This window comes from Nycticebus coucang, chromosome 3, assembly GCF_027406575.1.
Source record: "Nycticebus coucang isolate mNycCou1 chromosome 3, mNycCou1.pri, whole genome shotgun sequence".
Lineage (NCBI taxonomy): Eukaryota > Metazoa > Chordata > Mammalia > Primates > Lorisidae > Nycticebus > Nycticebus coucang.
In genome coordinates this window covers 133,722,885-133,743,114 of record NC_069782.1, presented here as the reverse complement: position 1 = coordinate 133,743,114, position 20,230 = coordinate 133,722,885, and the positions used below count along the sequence as shown (strand labels likewise).

Sequence of the window (20,230 nt, the reverse complement as noted above, 5' to 3'; positions counted from 1 at the left end):
GACCTGGTGCATTTCAAACCAACAATGTAGAAACAAATAATCTGCTTCGTGCAAGGAGCCAGCCTGACTCACAGATTTACAATCTGTTAATATCAACGTAGACCGTGTAAAACATTATCACTCTTATATGCACATGAGTACAATAGTTCCACATTTCTTTCCATCCTGGAATCTGAGCACCTGATTCTATGATCCAAAGGATCTGAGAGTCCTCCAAAATGTTCCAAAACAAATTTCATGAGCTGTTTGACTGGACCCAGCCAGCTGCATCAAGCTAGGCCTGCATCTTGGATGACTTGAGAGGAAATCCACCCCCAGCATAGCGAGAGCCAGTGGGTCTGCCCATGGGGAAGGTGTTAGCCATAGGTATCCTGTCCTTGTCTCTGTAAGAGAGGAGGTGAGCATTAGCTTCCTTAACACTTCTTTAGTCTTCTAAGTTTGATGTTTGATGTTCCTAGGGTGAGTTAGCAACTGAAAACTACTTTGATTAAAGCTTCTAGTTTTAGAAAAGGTGGTTGTTTAAATCTAATTAGGTGTTCACTGATAATGCAGAGAATTCAGGGAAGACAATTAAACGTGACATGTACTCTCCTGATGTTGATCTCAATATGGACAGAAGACCTCATTATAACCAAACACTGTGGATTGGGTGACTTCTGACTTGTAATCATCTTCCTGTTTTATAAAACATTTGTTTAGCTCCAAAGATCAGTCAGAAGACTCTTTCTCTTGGCTCAATTATAATGACTAATTCATCATTTATCAATTTTTATATTCCCAAGTTCTGGTGGAAACTTATAAATATTTACTACATAGAAGACATCATCATCAAACTTACACATTTATAAAGCACAAGTTTTCCTATGACTCCATACAAGCAACTATAATTACAAGAAATAGTTCATGATACAAGAAAAGTTAGGGAAGATAAATAATATTTTTAGCAACAGATAAAGGGAGTTCTATCCTAAAATCTACAACGTATCTTCTATATAGATTGATATAAATTCCTTTAAATACATAAACACACACTCATATTTAGGTTTCCTGCAAAGATAATGTATACAAGTTTTAACTTTTGTGTAAAAGAGGTCTTATGGAAAACATCTGTGGAATCCTTGTTAATAAAAATTAAGCAAACTGCTAAGACCAAAATCAATCAGATTGGATAACTATGAATGATGTACCCTAGGGGCTTGAATGCTGCCTTTTGGAAAAGAATCTGAATGGTACTGCAGACCAATCCGGGGGCTCAGGGTGGAGGAGAGTGAGGGGAACCCCAGGGGAAGGTGCAGATAAGGATCAGAGTGGGATGAGACACAACACAAGATGAAAGTGTAAAAGCTGGGCGGCGCCTGTGGCTCAGTGAGTAGGGCGCTGGCCCCATATGCCGAGGGTGGCGGGTTCAAACCCAGCCCCGGCCAAACTGCAACAACAAAAAAATAGCCGGGCGTTGTGGCGGGCGCCTGTAGTCCCAGCTACTCGGGAGGCTGAGGCAAGAGAATCGCGTAAGCCCAGGAGTTGGAGGTTGCTGTGAGCTGTGTGAGGCCAGGGCACTCTACTGAGGGCCATAAAGTGAGACTCTGTCTCTACAAAAAAATAAAGAAAAAAAAAAAAAAAAGAAAGTGTAAAAGCAATGTGAGTTGCTGTTTGAAAAAGGGGAGTGTATGGGGAGAACATCCAGAGATTATTCTAAACTATTCCACTTGGAGAGAACCGAAACAACTGGTTAATCAACCCAGGTGTCTCGTAGCAGAATTGATTTCATTATTGCAAATGACCATCCTCCATAAATAGGACAAAAGCTATAGCCCTGAGTGGATCCAGCAAAGAGGATTCCTTCCCGTACATTGGCAACTTGACTGGTGTTAGCGGCAGCAATTCCCCCACCCCTACCCCCGCCCTCTCTTGCCTTAAATAACCTGCGTTTTCCTTTCTGAAGGAGCTTAAGCTTAATGCTTCTGGCTTGGTCTAAGCTGACTAATGGGAATACTGTCTCCTTTATAATATCTTTTTGGTGTATTTATAGACCATTATAATGACTCCCTCAGCCTTCTTCCTTCCAGTCAAAACTTCTCAGCACTTTTATTCTTGCCTCTGCATATTTTTCTGTAGCACTTTAATCTGTCTTACTGGTCTCGCGTGAACTCAACTCTCCGTCTTACAGTTTATAGATCCCCAAGTAGATGGATCCACCAACGAAACCCTAACGAGGTCAGAGTGGCTACAGGTAATGAGGACGGGCAAAGACCTCAGAGCAGCCCTGTCCACGCCAGGCAGAACTGTCCACAGCGACAGAAAAGTCCTAGAGACAGCCACTAGCCATGTGTTGCTTTAAGGTAGCTAGTGAAACAGAGGAGATGCATTTTTAATTTGATTTTGTTATATATTGTTTTAAATGTGAATAGCCACAAGTGGCCCGTGGCTGGGGCAGCACAGTGGAAGTGGATGAGCTGAGCCAGTGAGGGGCAATCCATCATGCCTCTGCGTCCACAAAAACATGGGGACAGGAGACCAGGGGGCAGTAAAAGCAATGAAGACCCGGCCAAACCCCAGCGCCCAGGCAGAAAAGGTAATCAGCTCTGGAAAGGTAATGAACTGTTTAGCCAAGCAATCTGTTTTTAACTGTGTAAACTTGATTGACCGCTGTTTCAAAACAGAGAACATGAACTCTAGAGGATGAATAAGATGATCCTTCGGGAGTAGAAAGAAGATATTAGAGATTCTATTTATACTTTTATCTTGAAAAATTAAAAATTATGCTTTACTAATAGCTATAAACTGACAGCAGCATCTGCGTGTAAATTATAAATTAAAATATATTGGAAGGTAAATCTAAAACCATTCTGAAATAAAAATTTTATTTTTAAAAATATACATATTTATGGGGGGCTGCAAGTTCAAAAATGTTTTACTGATAAGGACTTCAATGCAACCAAAAAGCTTGAAGGCCACTGAGCCAGATGTCTGGCTCATGTGGAAACTTGCTGTGTAGGCGAACACAACCTGGGTATCCTAAAAAACATCTATATTGTTTCCATTCCAATATTCGTACTTTAATTCATACTATTAATGTTAGCAGTTCTCAAACTGAAAATCACCCGAAGGACTGGTTAAATTGCAGATTTCTGAGACCCAACCAGAGCTTACTGAATTTAAATATCTGAAAACAAGGCCTGGGAACCTGCACGTTTAATAAATCTCACTAGACCTACACATCAAGACAGACTTATCTAAACAATAGTAGTATTTAGTATTTTACTCTATCGAGGAACTGGCACCTAAACATGGAACAGGGAAGTATTCTGATTTACAAGAAGGGCACATTTTTACTAGCACATGAATTTGCATCCAGTTATTTTATATAGCCGTTTGCCACTAATAAATCATAGGCAAACCATATTTCACCCTGACCTTCAAATATCCATGTGGATAAATACCAAATGTGATTTTCAACCCATAAGATGAGTCACTACAGAATTAACTGGATGATGTCAGTAATGCCAGGCAGCCGAACTAGTTTCAAACCTACTGGTTCAACTGGACCCCCACTCTCACCCTGGGATCAGGTAAATGATACTAACAGGGTAAAGAGAGCATTTACTTTTCAACATGTTGGCATCCTGAAACCCAAAATGTAAACCCCACATCTGCGTTATCATCTGCTAGAAGAGTAATAGCTCATGTGGACACAGCAGATGCTGAAGTCAGTTACAGGACACAAGAGACAGTTCAGAGATGATTTACCTGAAACACAAGTGAATTACAGTGGTAGAGCTGTGTTATTAGAATGAACTCCTTTACCAAGCCCACCCTCTTAGCAAGAGTACATGTGGTTTTTTAACTGTGAATATGCCTCAGAAGGTGCAGGGCTGATTCTGAACCTCATTTGCAAACACAGTTTTGCGTGATTATCCCCAAACCAGGAGAACAGTGTGGAGGGAAAAATCACATTCTATTTCCTCAGTTCCCTGTTGGATCTGCCTCCAAGGAGATCTCACTGGGTCCCCGTGAAGGTTCTGAGGAGGGGCCTCTGTAGCAGATGAGACAGTGATCTTGCTCTAATACAAACCCAGGTAGTGCCCGGGAGAACGTCATTTGTTCACCCTGTGACTTAGTCTATCCCAGTGAAATCTGCAACTCTGTGACCATTCAACCAAATATTTCTTTCAAGTGGATAATAGGTGCGACAAAATTACTCATTCTTACTTCTGGATTTGTTCTTTACGTTTCTGAGAGAGGTATTTCTTCTTTAAATTCAGCAGTTCATTGCTAAGTTTCTCAATCTCATACTTATATTCTTGGCTCTGTGATTCATACATATTCAATTCGGAAGACAAAACCTAACATGGCAAATAAAGCAGCGTTAACGAGAGTGAGACAACGTGCTGTTCTAAAAGAAATAAGCTTTTAATCTGCTACCATTTACCCCAGCGAGCTAGAGGTACAAAACAACTCCCCAGGTGAACAGTTAAGCTGTGCACGTCCACTGGCTCAAGGTCCATATCTGAGTAGAAGCCTGGCTGAGGGCTGAGACTCAAGTGACAAACTTAAATAAAACATCATTCCTCTGCTTAAAAGAAGAACCGTCGGAATATTCAAGCAGGCTCACAGATGAATGGACATCTGTCCTGAACCTCAAGGAATACGGAGCATAGAGACAGAAAAACTCCCAGACTCACAGTTTAAAATTGCTTTTAAAGCCTTTTTATTAAAAAAAAAAAAAAAAAGCATTCAAGAAAAACATCACTAGGGAGTGTGATTCATCTGAGAATTATGGTAAAAACTATTCTGAAATCATCCTGCCACCACTGCTAACTAAGCATCCAATTTATGTGTTTTCCAGGGTGGTTGTTCCGCAAATGCCCATCACATCTTTATTGTGTTCTTGGGACTATTCAGAGGTTCTCCCTTTGTCCCAGCACTGGGGCACTTACCTTTAAGAAGCAGGGAGCTGAGACTTGTGCGTAGAGCCTAATGTGAGTGAGGGGCTAGAAAAAGAAGCCTCATTATCTGCCTCTTTCTTTCTTTTTTTTTTTTTTAATTAAATCATAGCCGTGCAATCACGGGGTTCGATGTGCTGGTTTTATATACAATTTGAAAGATTTTCATCTAACTGGTTAACATAGCCTTCATGGCATTTTCTTAGTTATTGTGTTAAGACATATTCTACATTTAGCAAATTTCATATGTACCCTTGTAAGACGCACTCTCGGTGTGCTCCCACCGATTACCCTCCCTTCATCCATCCTTCCCCCCTCTTCTCTCTCCCCTTTCCCCATACTCTTGGGCTGTAATTGGGTTATAGCTTTCATATGACCCATATGCCCCATATAACCCATATAATTGGGTTATAGCTTTCATAAACCTATAAATTGGTTTATCTGCCTCTTTCCATGGCTGTGTTCAATACACACTACTGGTCTCAGGCCAGACACTACCAGTGGGAAATCCCCCATCTGATAGGACACAGAGCATACCAAAGCTACGGTGTGCTCTCCAGCAAAACCAAACAGAGGAAAGATAGGCTATTGGTCTAAGGGGCACACAATAAATTTGATTTGTTTTTTCCTCTTGCTCTCTATTTTAAAGATTTGCATAAAAGGAAGATCTTCATCTTTCTAGTGTTAATCTGTTTCTGAACTCATTCCCCTTAATTGCTGTGAGAATGAGTCTGACCACACTATCATGAGCTAATGAATGTGATTTTCACATTAGAAGAAAACCTGTCTCAATATTTAAACTCTTAGAAACAAAGAATCCTTTTTCTAGATCAGGCATCCTCAAACTTTTTAAACAGGGGGCCAATTCACTGTCCCTCAGACCGTTGGAGGGCCGGACTATAGTTTAAAAAAAAAAAAAAAACTATGAACAAATTCCTATGCCCACTGCACATATCTTATTTTGAAGTAAAAAACAAAACGGGAAGGGCGGCGCCTGTGGCTCAGTGAGTAGGGCGCTGGCCCCATATGCCAAGGGTGGCGGGTTCATACCCGGCCCCGGCCAAACTACAACCAAAAAATAGCTGGGCGTTGTGGCGGGCGCCTGTAGTCCCAGCTACTCGGGAGGCTGAGGCAAGAGAATCGCGTAAGCCCAAGAGTTAGAGGTTGCTGTGAGCTGTGTGAGGCCATGGCACTCTACCCGAGGGTGGTATAGTGAGACTCTGTCTCTACAAAAAAAAAAAAAAAAAAACGGGAACAAATACAATTCATACCGCTTCATGTGGCCCGCGGGCCGCAGCTTGAGGACGCCTGTTCTAGATGATGGATATAGCCAGCGTGATGGCTTGCACCTGTAATCCTAACACTCTGGGAGGCCAACACAAGTGGCTTCCTTGAGCTCAGGAGTTGCAGACCAGTCTGAACAAGAGCAAGACCCCATCTCTACTAAAAATAGAAAAATCAGCAAGGTATTGTGGCAGGACCTTGTAGTCCCAGCTACTTGGGAGGCTGAGGCAAGAGGATTGTGTCAGCCCAAGAGTTTGGGCTTGCTGTGACAACGCCACAGCACTCTACCCACGGTGGTGGAGTGACACTCTGTCTCAAAAATAATAAAAGAACAAAGAACGAATGTGGCATTTCCTCAGAGTCCAGATGAGGAGGACAAACTAGCCTACACGCTTAGTACCACCTATCTCTGAACCTCTTCCTCAGCATGTCACATCTCATGTCAGGGAAAACATTTCGATTTCTTGACAGAAAGAGTTAAAGTTTAAAGCAATCTGGTGCTATGGGGTGATGGGAAAGATGTGCGCTTTTCTAATCTACAACAACCCCCTGAGAAAACAAGAAAATAATGTTTTATTTCAATTGAAATATTCAGTTGTTTAAAGGAACAAAAAGATAAAAGACCATGCCTTATGTAAATGATGTCTCAGGATACGCATGTGAAATGGACATTCGGAATGACAAGTTGAAAATTAATGCTCTAATGAGACTTCTGTTTCATCTGCCCTTTTTAAGGAAAAGGACACAATCTTACAATGCCCTGTTTTTGAAAGGGCCACTGCTATCCTCGTAGGGTGGCATCTATTTTCCTCCGGGAAGAAAGGCAACGATTATTACGCTCACTGGGCAGGTAAGTGCCAGATTTCAACTGGCAAGTGCTTCATCCCGAGCATGTGTGTGAAAAACTTTCCCCGACATGCCAAGAATATCTAAGTCCTTGCTTAGGAGGTAAAGCTCAAAATATAGTGTGAACACAATTTTTGAAAGAACTTTAAAAAGGCACATATAAAAGTAAAACACTCCATCTCTCCAACAGAGGTTCCCACGTGACTTAGAATTATGCTACAAAATTCTTGCCTGACTTTATTTCTCTTTCATGGCTACTTATCTGACAGTTGGCCATGAAGCAAGGCCCTCCGGGCTGGGCAGTAGCCAGAGCTCTGTGGAAGTTTATCCCCGATGGGGTAGGGTAGCAGGGACCTGCCGTGGCCCAGTGGTCTGTTTCAGCTGGGTGATGGTATGAAACTGTTCCTCAGCTCTTCCCCACCTTCCAAGTCCTAAGTCTGCAGTCCCCAACCTCCCTGGGCCACAGACCTGTAGCAGTCCAAGGCCTGGTAGGAACTGGGCCACACAGCAGGAGGGGAGCTGCAGGTGAGTGAGCAAAGCTTCTGCTGTATTCACAGCTGCTCCCTGTCACTCACATCACTGGCTGAGCTCTGCCTCCTGTCTGATAAGCGGCAGCATGAGGGTCTCATAGGAGCACGAAGCCTCCCACAAACTGCACCTGTGAGGGGTCTAGGTCATGAGCATCCACTGCCTGACAGTCTAAGGTGGAATGTTACGCAGTGGAACCATCCCAAAACCATTCCCCTCCACCCCAGTCCCTGGAAAATTGCCTGCCATGAGACTGGTCCCTGTTGCCAAAAAGGTCAGTGACCATGCTCGAAGTCACCTTGAGATCATCCATACAAGCCTTATCCCCTTATATCCATTCCATTGCCATTAGCTTCTCCCCAGCTCTCTCCTCTCTTGCTCATCTGTCTTCTTCTGGAAATGGAGGGTGGTGGTGTCTAGGAGGCAAGAAGCCTGCCCAGCTCCACCAGGACTGGAGCTCTGAGACAGCTGAGCTTGGGACAGTGAGGCATTTGGGAGATGGGCATATTGTCCCAAGGGTATGGACTTCTCCAGGTATATTCCCCAGAGCAGAGCCGCTCTCGGACCAGGAAAGCACAGAGGCAGCCACTTACCTTTAGCTGCTTGGTCTTCTCCCGAAGCGTGTGTCGGTAGATCTGAAGCTGTTCTGCAGCCTCAGGCCCAGGCTGCCGCGCCAAGATGTGCTTTAGTTCCACGTACAGTTTCTCCTTTTCCTGGTGGAGAGCACAGCCGGGAGAACAGTCCCATTAAAACAAGGAAAGTTCCTTTAACAGCAGGGCTGGGATCACTTGGGAGTGGCCTGAGCTCCCACACAGCTGCAGGCTGACCACATTCACCCACAGGCCCATCGAGCCACCATCAGCCCACTCCTCATCAAGGGCCTCGGTGCACCCAGTTGGATACAAACAGGAAGACAATGAGTAAGAGAACGTCCTTCACCTGAGTACATGACTCACAACTGTGAGGACAAGGGCAGTGAGATGTCATCTGGACACAGTGTTGTCACCAACGAGTTAGGGGAGGCTTCACAAAAATGCCATTAGAAGGATGAGTAGACGTTTCCTCTCGCACAGAGAGAGATAAGAGGAGCTGGTCAGACCAAGCCTCAGGGATAGGATGGAACAGAGAGTACAGTGGTGACCCAGGTGTCCCTTGGGATCTGGTTTGGGAGCATAGCCATCAGGTAGTTGGGATCAGGGATGAGCTCCCCCTGGGTTTGTCTTTGGAAGAATAACTCCAGCAGCAAAGAAAATGATGGGACACAAAACTTCCCAGGGCACCAGGAGGAGCAGAAGATGAGGAGAGCAGGCCCTGAACCAGCCAGGATGGAAGGCAAGTAGAGGTGAGGACAAGATGGAACTGGGGGGATTTGGTAAACAGTGTGAACAGTCAGACGAGTGAGTATGAAAGAGGCAGGAGCCAAGATGACTCCGAAGTCTCCAAGGTGGCGGTGAGAGTGTTGGAGGTGGGAGGCCAGAAAAGTGGACGGTGCCAAGGAACAGAAATGTGACGGCAGATCTGTGGGTTTGGCCACAATGAGATGTCACTGCTGACCTTAGTCAGAAAGGTTTCAGTGACATTTGGGAAGCAAAGACCACACAGATTAAAGAACAAATCAGAATGAAATAAAGACAATGAGTCTCTTGCCCTGACCAGGAACTGCAGGAGCCGCGCAACCCTACGTCCTCCCTCCTATATCCTCCCTGCCTCCACACTGGCCTGCTTGTCTGGCCAGGGACTCTGGTAGCCGTGTGCCCTCCAGAGCCCTCCCTGCCTCTGTGCAGAGCCCTTCTCCTGGCCAGAGACTGCTAGAGCCTTGGGCTTTCTGTGCTAAAGTCACTGGGCACCAGGCACTCCCAGAACCATTGCTGGATCCGGGTGTGTCACATTCCAGATCTGCTTCCACAACCAGAACTCCCTGGCAGGGGAAGTCCCAGAGGAACTACACAGGGTCACTCCCTACAAAGATCCAGCAACAATAGAGTGATCCCTCTGGGGTCTAATCTTGGAGAGACACCTCCCCAACTGTGAGGATGGCCAGAGGCAATGGTGAAAAACAATCATGAGGAGAAATCAACAGAAAAACTCTGGCAATATGAATAATCAGAGTAGATTAACTCCCCCAAGGATCAATGGGGCAGACACAGCACAAGATCCCATGCACAAACAAATAGCTGAGATGTCAGAAATCAAATTCAGAATCTGGATAGCAAATAAGATCGAATTAGAATTCCAAGCAGTAACCCAAAAGATATCTCAAGAATTCAACAAATTCAAAGACCAAATGACCAAAGATTTTGACACATTGAGACAAGAAGTTGCAGCCCTCAAAGATCTGAGAAACACAGTAGAATCCCTCAGTAACAGAATGGAACAAGCAGAAGAAAGGATTTCTGACATTGGAGACAAAGCTTTCAAATGCTCCCAAACTCTCAAAGGAAGTGAAATGGAGGGCAAAAACAGATCACTCTCTCAGAGAAATGTGGGATAATTCACAGAAAATCAATATTCGTCTTATAGGGATCCCCAAAAGTGACGAACTGGCTTCACAAGGCACAGAGTCTCTTCTCCATGAGATTATGAAGGAGAACTTTCCAGACATGCTAAGAGATTCTGAAATTCAGATAGCAGACAGTTTGAAAACTCCAGCACGACTTAACCCAAATAAGACATCCCCCATACACATCATAATCAATTTCACTAAAGTTAATATGAAGGAGAAAATTCTGAAAGCAGCCAGATGAAAGAAAACCATCACCTACAAGGGCAAGAATATTAGAATAACTGCAGATCTCTCTGCTGAAACCTTTCAAGCTAGAAGAGGATGGTCATCGACTTTTAATCTCCTAAAACAAAATAACTTTCAACCCAGGATCCTGTACCCAGCTAAACGGAGTTTCACTTATGATGAAGAAATTAAATACTTCAATGACATTCACGTGTTAAAGAAATTTGCCATAACTAAACCAGCTCTCCAGGATATTCTCAGACCTATCCTCCATAAAGACCAACATAATCCTCCACCACAAAAGTAAACCCACCCAGAAAATTTTGATCAAATTCCAACTTCCACAGTCACAAAAGGATTAAAAATGTCCACCGGACTCTTGAAAAGGCTTATCAAAATTCTCAATTAATGTGAATGGTTTAAATTGTCCTCTAAAGAGGCACAGGTTGGCTGACTGGATACAAAAACTCAAGCCAGATATCTGCTGCATACAAGAATCGCATCTTACATTAAATGAAAAATATAGACTCAAGGTAAAGGGATGGTCATCTATACTCCAGGCAAATGGAAAGCAGAAAAAAGCAAGCATTGCAATCCTATTCACACACGCAATAGGCTTTAAACCAACCGAAATAAGGAAGGATAAGGATGGATACTTCACATTTGTTAAAAGTAATACTCAATATGATGAGATTTCAATTATTAATATTTATGCACCCAACCAGAATGCACCTCAATTTATAAGAGAAACTCTAACAGACATGAGCAACTTGATTTCCTCCAGTTCCATAGTAGTTGGAGATTTTAACACCCCTTTAGTAGTGCTGGATAGATCCTCCAAAAAGAAGCTAAGCAAAGAAATTTTAGATTTAAACTTAACCATTCAACATCTGGACTGAACAGACATCTACAGAACATTTCATCCCAACAGAACTGAATACACATTCTTCTCATCAGCCCACGGAACATACTTCAACATCGACCACATCCTAGGCCACAAATCTAGCCTAGGCAAATTTAAAAAAATAGAAATTATTCCTTGCATCTTATCAGACCATCCTGGAATAAAAGTTGAACTCCATAACAACAGGAACCTGCATACCCATACAAAAACATGGAAGCAAAACAACCTTATGCTGAAGGATAGATGGGTTATAGATGAGATTAAGAAGGAAATCACCAAATTTTTGGAACAAAACAACAATCAAGACACGAATTACCAGAACCTCTGGGATACTGCAAAGGCAGTCCTAAGAGGGAAATTTATAGCACTGCAAGCCTTCCTTAAGAAAACGGAAAGAGAGGAAGTTAATAACTTAATGGGACATCTCAAGCAACTGGAGAAGGAAAAACATTCCAACCCCAAACCCAGCAGAAGAAAAGAAATAACCAAAATCAGAGTAGAATTAAATGAAATTGAAAACAAAAGAATTATACAACAGATCAATAAATCCAAAAGTTGGTTTTTTTGAAAAGATCAATAAAATAGATAAAACTTTGGCCAACCTAACCAGGAAAAAAAAGAGTAAAATCTCTAATTTCATCAATCAGAAATGCTAATGATGAAATAACAACAGACCCCTCAGAAATTCAAAAAATCCTTAACGAATACTACAACAAACTCTACTCTCAGAAATATGAAAGTCTGAAAGAAATCAACCAATACCTGGAAGTACACCACCTATCAAGACTTAGCCAGAATGAAGTGGAAATGTTGAACAGGCCTATATCAAGTTCTGAAATAGCATCAACTATACAAAATCTCCCTAAAAAGAAAAGCCCAGGACCAGATGGCTTTATGTCAGAATTCTACCAAACCTTTAAAGAAGAACTAGTCCCTATATTACTAAACCCCTTCCAAAATATAGAAAATGAAGGAATATTACCCAACACATTCTACGAAGCAAACATCACCTTGATCCCCAAACCAGGGAAAGACCCAATAAGAAAAGAAAATTATAGACCAATATCACTAACGAATATTGATGCTAAAATACTCAAGAAGATCCTAACAAACAGAATCCAACAACACATCAAAAAAATTATACACCACAACCAAGTGGGATTTATCCCAGGGTCTCAAGGCTGGTTCGACATACATAAATCTATAAATGTAATTCAGCACATAAACAAACTAAAAAATAAGGATCGTATGATTCTTTCAATTGATGCAGAAAAAGCTTTTGATAATATCCAGCATCCCTTCATGATCAGAACACTTAAGAAAATTGGTATAAGACCACAAAAAGACCATGAATAAATTAAATCAACAATTAAAAAAAAGAAAAGAAAATTGGTATAGAAGGGGCTTTTCTTAAACTAATAGAGGCCATCTACAGCAAACCCACAGCCAATATCATATTGAATGGTGTTAAATTGAAATCATTTCCACTTGGATCAGGAACCAGGCAAGGTTGCCCATTGTCTCCATTGCTCTTTAACATTGTAATGGAAGTTTTAGCCATTGCAATTAGGGAAGAAAAGGCGATCAAGGGTATCCACATAGGGTCAGAAGAGATCAAGCTTTCACTCTTCACAGATGATATGATCGTATATCTGGAAAACACTAGGGATTCTACTACAAAACTTTTAGAAAGGATCAAGGAATACAGCAATGTCTCAGGCTACAAAATCAACACCCATAAATCTGTAGCCTTTATATATGCCAACAATAACCAAGCCAAAAAAACAGTCAAGGACTCTATTCCTTTCATGGTAGTGCCAAAGAAGATGAAATATTTGGTAGTATACCTAACAAAGGACGTGAAAGATGTCTACAAAAAGAACTATGAAACTTTAAGAAAAGAAATAGCTGAAGATGTTAACAAATGGAAAAATATACCATGCCCATGGCTGGGAAGAATCAACATTGTTAAAATGTCTATACTACCCAAAGCAATATATAATTTTAATGCAATTCCTATTAAACATCCATTGTCATATTTTAAAGATCTTGGAAAAATAATACTTTGTTTTATATGGAATCAGAAGAAACCTCGAATAGCCAAAACATTACTCAGCAATAAAAACACAGCAAGAGGAATCACACTACCAGATCTGAGACTGTACTATAAATCGATAGTGATCAAAACAGCATGGTATTGGCACAAAAACAGATAAGTAGATATCTGGAACAGAATAGAGAACCAAGAGATGGATCCAGCTCCTTACCGTTATTTGATCTTTGACAAGCCAATTCAAAACATTCAGAGGGGAAAAGATTCCCTATTTAACAAATGGTGCTGGGTGAACTGGCTGGCAACCTGTAGAAGATTGAAACTGGACCCACACCTTTCACCATTAACTAAGATAGACTCTCACTGGACAAAAGATTTAAACTTAAGACATGAAACTATAAAAATACTTGAAGAAAGTGCAGGGAAAACTCTTGAAAGAATCGGCCTGGGTGAATATTTTATGAGGAGGAATCCCCAGGTAATTGAAGCAGTATCAAAAATACACTACAGGGACCTGATCAAACTAAAAAGCTTCTGCACAGTCAAGAACATAATAAGTAAAGCAAGCAGACAGCCCTCAGAATGGGAGAAAATATTTGCAGGTTATACCTCCGATAAAGGTCTAATAACCAGAATCCACAGAGAACTCAAACGTATTAGCAAAACGTGATCCCATCTCAGGGTGGGCAAGGGACTTGAAGAAAAACTTCTCTAAAGGAGACAGACGCACGATCTACAAACACATGAAAAAAAGCTCATCATCCTTAATCATCAGAGAAATGCAAATCAAAACTACTTTGAGATATCACCCAACCCCAATGAGAGTAGCCCACATAACAAAATCCCCAAACCAGAGATGTTGGCATGGATGTGGAGAAAAGGGAACACTTCTACACTGCTGGTGGGAATGCACACTAATACGTTCCTTCTGGAAGGATGTTTGGAGAATACTTAGAGACCTAAAAATAGACCTGCCATTCGATCCTATAATTCCTTTGCTAGGTTTATACCTAGAAGACCAAAAATCACAATATAACAAAGACATCTGTACCAGAATGTTTATTGCAGCCCAATTCATAATTGCTAAGTCATGGAAGAAGCCAAAGTGCTCATCAACCCACGAATGGACTAGCAAATTGTGGTACATGTATACCATGGAATATTATGCAGCCTTAAAGAAAGATGGAGACTTTACCTCTTTCATGTTTACATGGATGGAGCTGGAACATATTCTTCTTAGCAAAGTATCTCAGGAATGGAAGAAAAAGTAACCAATGTACTCAGCCCTACTATGAAGCTAATTTATAGCTTTCACATGAAGGCTATAACCCAACTATAGCACAAGACTATGAGAAAAGGGCCAAGGAAGGGGAAGGGAGGGGGGAGGTCAGGGTGGAGGGAGGGTAATGGGTGGGGCCACACCTACGGTGCATCTTAGAATGGGTATAGGCGAAACTTACTAAAGGCAGAATACAAATGTCTGCATACAATAACTAAGAAAATGCCATGAAGGCTACGTTGAACAGTTTGATGAGAATATTTCAGATTGCATATGAAACCAGCACATTGTACCCCTTGATTGCACTAATATACACAGCTATGATTTAACAATAAAAAACAAGATGTAAACTGAATGAGGGTTATAGATCATTAAAATTTTCTTTGTAAAAAAAAAAAAAGACAATGAGTCCTTTGAGAAATACATTGTCATGGGAAGAAAGGAGAGTTGGAAATGGTTTGAGGGAATAGGTAAAAATTCAGGAAAAATAGGATACTCTAGACCTAAGGAACCCAAAGCAAACAGTAATTCTGTGACTTAATTTAAACAATAAATAATTTGGAATTCCCATTTGTATCTTAGAGTGTAATTGCTTGTAACAGGTTTTTAGATCCTTGAACTAAAGATATTACATAAAGATTCATTTCTAAAGCATCTGAACTCTAGATTCCCATACCTCTAAACTATAATAATGGGAACAAACATTGGTAAAGACAAGTGTGTCTACTCATTAGTCTCTGTACACATTTATTTCCTTAAGGTAATTATGCTAAAGAAAAAATATGATAAGTACAAGCCCTCTCATTAAAAAAAAAAAATCCATTCGAATGGAAACTGATTTTTACCTAGAGCTAAGTATTCTCAGCATGGTCATCAAATAATCTGCTTTTGCCAGTGAACATAAAAGTCATTTAAAAAATAGGTGAAAGAAAATTCATTAACTAGTCATCATTACCATTTGTTTTAGTTCGTCTTTTTCCCTGGTCAAATTAATATAAACTTTATTACAGACAACATAGGTCTAATTACAGAAGAGTGTATGCAACCTAAAAATTAGTTGGATGGAATAAACTTCTGAGAAAAAAACAAATAAAAATAATACTCATCATTTAAGAAATAATTCCAGCAATGACAAGGAAACCCCAAAGCTTGCATTAAAGAAGAAAACTTGAAGAAATAGAATTACAAAGCGGTGATTTTCCCTTACTGTACAACACCTGTCACACCTTACCATATAATCCTCACAGTAAATGGATGTAGCAAGCAAGGAGAAAGATATCAGGAGGAGAGTTTATTTTCTATAGCCACCTAACACCCGCTCTGTTGGAAAAATAACACTTTTGACAAGGCTTTGAGATTCAGTTTGGAGAGGGTAATAAATATGTGGAGAAACCCATGAAACTGTTTTGTCCATTTCTTTCAACTCACCTTTTTCTGTACCAGAGTATGGATAGACTTGAAAAGTAAAGAACCCTACAAAGATGAAGAGGGAAAAATCTGCTTTGGTATATAATAATATCTTCAACAGAAAAGACCACCTTACTCCAAGAATCTTGAAATGTTCTCACAGGTGGTAACTCTTTCAATTACTCTTGGTAGAAAGGAAGGAGAGAGACACAGAGAAGAAAGTTTAGAAGCAGCAAATATTGTTACCTCACCACATAGGTGAGAATCCCAAGATCAACAGGAATTAATGGTGTCTCTAAACTCCCTCGATGGGTCAAAAACTTAGTCACGGTATGCCCAAGGATCACTTTTCTTGTGCAAAATTTCCCATGGAGCTAAAAGACATGTTATCACTTTGAAAAAATCTGGATCAAATTGAGCTACAAAATCTCTGAAGACTACGTGGTAAAGTCAATAGTTGAATCAAACCAGAAGAGGGTATCAGAATCAAAGCCAGGTTATCAGGTGTTAAAGCGGAAAGCATGACCACTCCGCCAGCTCCCCACCTATGCCACCTGCATGAGCCCTGCCCAGGTCCTCCGGCAGGGAAGACAGGCCACTGGCACGGAGCGAATAATGTCCTTCCACCTGTCATCTTCCATCACTTCCAGTTTTAGTTCAAGGCTATAACATTAATTAGATTGGATTTATTCTAACAAATCAGTATGTGAGCATTTACTAAATAAACAAGTACGTGAGCAAATGCATAATGGGGGCTCACAAGTGTAGCAGAATGTGAAGAAAATGAATGAATTACCATTAAAACTATCTGACTATTCAAAGAGTTCTAACCCAGAACAAGTGATGCCTGTCATGGTAGTGAAAGAAATACCAAATGAAACTTCAGGAAGTAAGAAACGTGGAGAACAGAGGCAAAGGGGATGGGGAGTCGTGGCTGGAGTGGGTCACCAGGCTTCTTCTACATGCGTTAATTTGGGTCTAGGCTCACAGTGGAAAACCTGACTAATAAAGCCAAAGTGAAGTCTGGTCAACATTAGCATTCTAGCCATGTGTATTGTACAGATTTGTATTTTGGAAGAATGTGCTAGTAATTTAGATAAATATGAAGTGTTTGATTGATTGAAGGTCTTAAGTACAATTGTCTTCCAATTTATTTCTCTCCTAAACCTCTACAAGGGCCAACCAAGCTCTTCAAACATTGTGCAATGGTGTGTATAATAGCCCCATTTAGAGACAAAGCGTGCAATTCTATTATAAAGAGAATCTCTCTTATGCAACAGAGACTCATTAGCTGTCCGACATATATTGTCTCCATAAGCCAGCAGCGGCAGAACCAGCTGCCTTATAATACACACCCTGTCCTTCTTCATTAAGCCACATCCATTCTCTTTAAACCAAGTCAATTAATTTGTCACTTGGTTAGAAACACCATATGTCAATGAAACATCATAAGAAAATCACAAAGAGTTTATTATTTCCCCAGCAACAAAAGATTGCATCTCCTGGTTGGCATATCTTTATTTATTTAGAGTTTGTTCACAATGCACATCAATATTACTTTACAGCATGCCGCACTCCTTAAATTATTTTATGAACAGCTATACTAGAATAAAGCTTGAGTATTAATACCAAGAGCCTAGCTTTCTCTTTGGCTGAGCATGTCTTGAGATCACTAACCATACTATGTTCATCCTTGAAAGGATACTCTCTTCCTAGACGTGCTCTTCTCTCAGTTGGACAGACTGCCAGATATGAGTATGGATTCTTTTGCTACAAGGGTCTCTGCCAGGTTATGATGGGTATCAAACAGCACATCTCATTGTCAATATCAGCTGAGTATAGCAGTAAGAAATTAATTACAGTATTAGTTTTAAATAATACTGTCATTATATGGTGACAGTTTGAAATTCCATATTAGAAACTCCAAATATATTCTGAACAGCCTATATGCAAATGAGAAGCGGTGCTATTCCAGCTACAACACAGAGGAAGAAATTGAGTTGCTCATGGAACTCCTTTCCCCACCAAACTACAGTCTTATAATCATCTGTTTATATTCCCTGTCTTTGCTTTGCAACTTCAGCTGAAAACAGAAGGTAGTTCACGTTCAATGGGCACCTTAGCACCCCTCTTCCTCAGCTCTCCTCCTTGAAGCAATAACTGACTGAGAGGAACTAATTTATTCTGTTTTCATCTGAATCTGTGTTTGGTAAATGCCAGTGCATTGATTCTGCTCACCCTGGAGTCATCAATTTGCTTGGGTGAGAGTTGGGAATAATCGCCTCGTTCTGTGAACAAGCTGACTCATGTGAAACAGGCAGCTTTCTTCCAGACCAAAGACAGACACACACACTTATCTACACCCACCAGGGTGAGAGCCACCCACTCAGACACTTGAGTACCAGGAGTTCCAAGGAAAGAAGTACCATCCTGCTGTCACTCCGGACTCACTCAGTGGTTTCAAGATAAGGTTGGGTTGTTTTTTTTTTTTTTTAATCCCATAACCATACTTTTGAAAGAACCTACTTCATAGAACATACAGAAAATCTCTTTTTCAAAATGTCAACAGACATCATGGGTGTTGCTACCTACGATATTTTATCTGCGTGAACCCATACTTTCCTCTACTTGAACTACCAGCGTTTGAGGCAAGAACCACGACGACTCTCTCTATATATACTCATCCCTACTGTGGAGCTCTTCTCATTCTAGGTGCCCAAAAACTTTCTTGATTGCAATTATCCTGTCAGCAAAGCATGCCCATCGTAGCTTAGTAGTATTCATCAATAGAGGTACAGTGTTTGTGTTGAGAACTTTTGCTTGAATTAGACCATTCAGTAACATCTTCCAGTTAGCAGAGCTTGCATAATTTACCTTACTGACCTGGGGCTCTGAGTTGCATCGCCTTCAGTTGTATGTTTTCATTGTTTATATTGTGTATAACTCAGGAAATCACTTGTTATATCATCTTGATCTCTTAGTTAAATGTTTATAGAGGTTTTCTGATAGTTCAAGCAGTTTCAAATACTTCTTTTAATTCCCAAGACTTGGAAATGCATCCCCATTAATTGGCTCTGAAAACACTGCTTGCACATGCATGTACATACCCATACACGTGAATAGGAAAATGCAAGCATCGCTCTTAAACTACATTCCTCAACTAAATAATGTGTCGACTTTTTAAACAGCCTCCTTAAACACAGGAATCTTAATTGCACACATAACTCTTTTCCAGAATAAAAACAAAAGCAATACATTTTTGCCTCTTAACTTAGCTTCAGCCTCTTTTCCATTCCCCCACCCCCATCCATAATTCTTAACAAAAGACTAAAGCCACATTTAAAATTCTAAGCAAAATTGCTTCCTTCTCTCTATAAAGGCAACTCCAGAACACTGCCTAATTTATCTGGAAATGCCTGTTTTCATTAGTAGAAAAATAAATTAGAAACTCTGTAAGCATATTACATTTCTATTTAGCTTTAGAAAAGGAAAAAAATGCTAGCTAATACCTTGCGGCTTTCTTGTTTATTGCCTTTATAACGAAGATGTCAGCTAAACTCAACTCTGAACCCATCTTGTTTATGATGTCATGAAATGGTAAAGCCCCCTGGAGAGGACGGGAGATGCTGGAAATGGGAATGAAACGGAATTACACAGCCAAGTTCCTTCTGAGCAGGGAACTAGCTGGTTATACAGTGGTTCTTGGCTTTGGATGTAGATGAGTAAGTGTTTTATGAGGCATATGAGAAATTTACATGCACTAACCTTCACCATTTTTATAACAATAGGAAAAATGCTTCTGGCTCTTTCTGATATAAGCAACACAAACTTTCTTGAGAGATCTTTTTTGCAAGGGATTTTATTTCCAAAGTGCAAATTCATGTATGTGAAATTTGGTACATAGTATATACAATTCCCTAGACTAGCCTGAGTTTTGGCCATTTGCCTGTTCTAGCAACTTAATAGTATATGAGGAATTTGTACATATTTAATCATGATAGTGTGGTCTTCTCCTAAAGCTATTAATGAAATAGGTCCAGAGAAATTCAACTCAATGAGGTACATATTCAGCAAGAATTTCATGCATGATTGTGCCAGGCTCATATAAAGATAAGTAAGGTCCACAACTTCAAGGAGCTTACTATCCAGTTCAGGAAAATAAATGACCAAGTCATTATAAAAGACAAAGTAAGTTGCTAGAAGTGTGCAGTATAGGGGTAGGTTCCAAAGTAGAGAGGTTATCCATTGGGTGGGCCAC

The 20,230-nt window shown here is 40.7% G+C and overlaps 1 protein-coding gene across 1 annotated transcript in view; it reads right to left on the bottom strand.

The window, feature by feature from the left end:
• Nucleotides 1-274: 274 nt before the first annotated feature.
• The window catches only part of CFAP58 (cilia and flagella associated protein 58), a 124,226-nt gene continuing 104,270 nt past the window's right edge, over nt 275-20,230 (bottom strand). The window contains exons 16-18 of the mRNA XM_053583513.1: nt 8,195-8,314; nt 4,210-4,343; nt 275-383 (exon numbers count right to left, since the gene is read on the bottom strand). Coding sequence (XP_053439488.1) covers nt 275-383; nt 4,210-4,343; nt 8,195-8,314 — 363 coding nt within the window. The remainder of the gene's footprint in view (nt 384-4,209; nt 4,344-8,194; nt 8,315-20,230) is intronic.